The 3,804-nt window shown below is 37.1% G+C and overlaps 1 protein-coding gene across 1 annotated transcript in view; it reads right to left on the reverse strand.

The window, feature by feature from the left end:
- Nucleotides 1-3,804, reverse strand: part of SMARCC1 (SWI/SNF related, matrix associated, actin dependent regulator of chromatin subfamily c member 1) — a 165,759-nt gene that overhangs the window by 94,657 nt on the left and 67,298 nt on the right. Inside the window, exons 11-12 of the mRNA XM_023515929.1 lie at nt 2,085-2,229; nt 1,069-1,222 (exon numbers count right to left, since the gene is read on the reverse strand). Coding sequence (XP_023371697.1) covers nt 1,069-1,222; nt 2,085-2,229 — 299 coding nt within the window. The remainder of the gene's footprint in view (nt 1-1,068; nt 1,223-2,084; nt 2,230-3,804) is intronic.

Genomic DNA, 3,804 nt, shown 5'->3' on the forward strand with positions numbered 1-3,804 from the left:
AAACATTTTTCCGCCCCTTTAAATTTTTTTTTTTTTTTTTTTTTAGAGACAGAGTCTTACTTTATCGCCTTTGGTAGAATGCTGTGGTATCACAGCTCACAGCACGCAGCAACCTGCCCACATCCTGGGCTTAGGCAATTCTCTTGCCTCAGCCTCCCGAGTAGCTGGGACTATAGGTGCCTGCCACAGTGCCTGGCTATTTTTTGTTGCAGTTTGGCCAGGCCAGGTTCAAACCTGCCACCCTCAGTACAGGCTGGCACCCTACCCACTGAGCCACAGGCACCACCCAGTACCCCTTTAAATATAGAAAAGACAAGAAATTTTCTTTAATATAATTTTCTATTCCATAATGAAGAGAAATTTATAAATTAGTTTCATATTAGTCTAACATAGTATGTGTAAATTATTTGAAATAGTTATCTGTTCAGTAATGTATATATCGATGTCCACTTGCCAAACTGCAGTAGTTATGAAGACTTTTTTAAATTTATATTTCTAGGACACAGACTGAGAAAGGGGAAGAACGTTTGTATCATCTGCTTATTATATCTTTGATGGCAAAAAAATAAAGGGAACTGGGCATGAATGTAAATCTGTAATTTGGTAAGGAAAAAAGTCACATGACTAATAAAGCCAGCATTAACTTAAACACTATATATTCCTTAAGTACTAAAACATTAGACAATAACATACACACACATTGAACTAAAAAATGGTACTACTCCACTGCAATAATGATTATCCCTGAACAGAAATGCTGTCCAGTTGCAGTGGCTCACACCTGTAATACTAGCACCCTGGGAGGCCAAGGTGGGTAGACTGCTTGAGCTCAGGAGTTCAAGACAAGCCTGGGTAAAAGTGAGACCCTGTCTCTACTAAAAATAGAAAATCTGAGGCAAGAGGATCGCTTGAGCTCAAGAGTTTGAGGTTGGTGTGAGCTATGACGCCACAGTACTCTACCCAGGGTGACAGCTTGAGACTCTGTCTCATAAAAAAAGAATGAATAGAAATGCTGTAAGCAGTTGTCTTTAACTATCCAGGCCCAAAGAAAAGTAAGCATTATTTTACCTGAGGTGACCGAAGATGCAGTGGCACAAGCCCAGAGGGAGTATCAGCTAATACATTAAAATGAGGAGTAGGAGGAGGTCCCATTGCCATAGGTCTACTTTCTGGATCGACTTGGTAATTAACAAGTCCCCATTGCTCTAAAAAGGCATGAACCCTAAAAAATAAAGTTCTAAAAGTTAAAATCTAGAGAATCAACCTCATTTAGTCTATAACCATCATCACATTTTAATAACAAAACAAGTCCACATGTTCTCTGCATACCTTGAACATCTAGAAGCTGTAAGATAGATTTGGTTTATCAGCTGAGGGATAATTTCTACAAGCCCCTAAGAATGTTGATAACACAGCACCTAAGAACTTAGTACAAAGCTTAACAGTTCAAAACACAGAAAGAGAACAAATGCTCATATAGTTACTCCATAAAAGAAGTGATGTATAGATCTAATTTACAGAGGAAAATACACATTTTAAGTGTTTTATATTTAGACAGATCTAGGGAACAGATCCTATCCTCTCCCCATCCATCCCCGGTCATTATATTATTTGACTATAAAATAAATATATAAACTGTAAAATCTAGAAAACAATTATTTAAAATCTTTAATTGCTAAATGAAATACATAAGATTTAGACATTTTATCCACTTGATTTTGTTTTGAGACAGAGTTTCACTTTGTCACCCTGGGTAGAGTGCTGTAGCGTCCTAACTCACAGCAACCTCCAACTCTTGGCTTCAAGTGATTCTCTTGCCTCAGCCTCCCATGTTGCTGGGACTATAGGCGCTCACCACAACACGCAGCTATTTTTAAAGATGGGGTCTCCCTCTGGCTCAGGGTGGTCTCAAACCTGTGAGCTCAGGGAAAGCAACCTGCCTTGGCCTCCCAGAGTACTAGGGTTACAGGCTTAAGCCACCAAGTCTGACCATTTTATCCACTTTAAACAATCAAATGTTAGATTAGCAATGCATTAGTAAACACCCAGAGTGAAATTTCTTGAGAAAAAGTCAAATGTTTTACCTCATCACAGCACACACATCTCCAGTCAAGTTCCTCCGACAAGCAGTGCTGGTTAAATACTCTTGGGGGTTAAGACGATACGTGTCAATCATAAAATTTCGATATGCCAAGTATCTAAAAAGCAAGATAAAAATCAGAAGGTGAACTCATGTCCTTTCAGAAATGATGGAAATCCTAAGAGCCTAGAAACTCCAGACTCCTCACAACAAAATACAACAAAATATTAAAATATTTCAATAAATAACAGCAATATAGCAGTACCATATTGAGCAATTCAAATTATGAGTTAATTCAGAACCTCTAATATAAATACAAAATAACTGTTACTAATATGTAACAGGTAAAATGGAATAACCCGACCACATCAATGTGAAACAACATAAAATACTTGGTCATGGAAAAGGCTGCTTGCTGAATTTGCAACTAACACATGATATTATCTCCTTTACTCCATGAATCAAACCTTTACTGTGCGCCAGGAAAACAGTCCTAACCACCAACTGAAGTAACTCAGTTAGTCCTAAATTCTCAATATAAGGTAAAATCAATAGATTCGCTCTCTACAGAGGAAGAATCTGAAGAACAGAGTCCTTAGAGAGTTAATCCTAAACCACAGGGCTGGTAGGTGGCAGAGCCAGAATCCAACAATGGCTGTGTGGCAGCTCCAGAATCTTTGCTTCCAACCTCTGCTGCCTCTCATTTATACCATTTCTATAGCAGCACATGTGGACTGGCTCTGACAACAGCTACAGACCTTCTCACAGCAGTTCTTTTAGAGAGAGCATAGGTAGGCAACAAGTGGAACCCTTGAGACCAAATGGAGAAATAAGAACATACAAAAAAAAGAAGAGAAAAACTGAGACTGTGGGTCACAACAGATTCCACATGTATCCCTAAATTTCTGCCACAAAATACTGCATGAATGAGTATGAAGGCGATTCCAAAAGTTCCTGGCACATAAATAAAATAGGTAACTTGAAGTCAGCTACAGAAGAGCAGTAAAAGTGCATTGATCAAAAAAGGGTCCTGAATAAGCACAGGTGGATAAATGAAGACTGAAAGGTAAATTTAAAGAGTGCAATGGCCTAAATTGTGCTGGTAAACAGAAAACTACCCAAAACCATGAGTATTCACAAATTCTAAGACAGACAAATTACATGGAAGAATTACATGGAAGAATAACACGTCTGAAAAGGTAAAAAACTGTCAGTTTTTTATTCCAAATCTGTGACTCTGCTTCTTTGTTTGTTTGTTTTGGTGACTCTGCTTTTAAGAGATTTCTTACAGCTTTGTTATAGGAAGGCTAAAATCATCTTTGACGTAGATGTTGCTTAAACTTAGAATCTCAAACTGCCATGTAACAAACAACTACCACAGAATATTTATTACTCAATTATTTGTGTAATAACAGTTTAAACATATTTTGTGCAGTAATATGTAAGTAACAGACTAATACCATGAAGACGACACAGGGAAGGGTATTTATAGTTATTATACGTGTTGATTCTTGAGACAGATGCATACATTGACAGATCACCAAAGAAAAAGTACTTCTGAGAAAATTTCTTTCTTCTAGTAAAAGATTTTTTCAAGCCAATGTAAAAGGATAATATTTTATGTAATTTAGCTTACGTTACATGTACTTATAGCATATTTAGCAATCATTTAATGAGTAGTCATTTATAAGGACAGAAGATAAAGATCCTTCTTTTTTTTTTTT

Source organism: Otolemur garnettii, unplaced genomic scaffold (assembly GCF_000181295.1).
Source record: "Otolemur garnettii isolate 467f Iridium unplaced genomic scaffold, OtoGar3 scaffold00082, whole genome shotgun sequence".
Classification (NCBI taxonomy): Eukaryota; Metazoa; Chordata; class Mammalia; order Primates; family Galagidae; genus Otolemur; species Otolemur garnettii.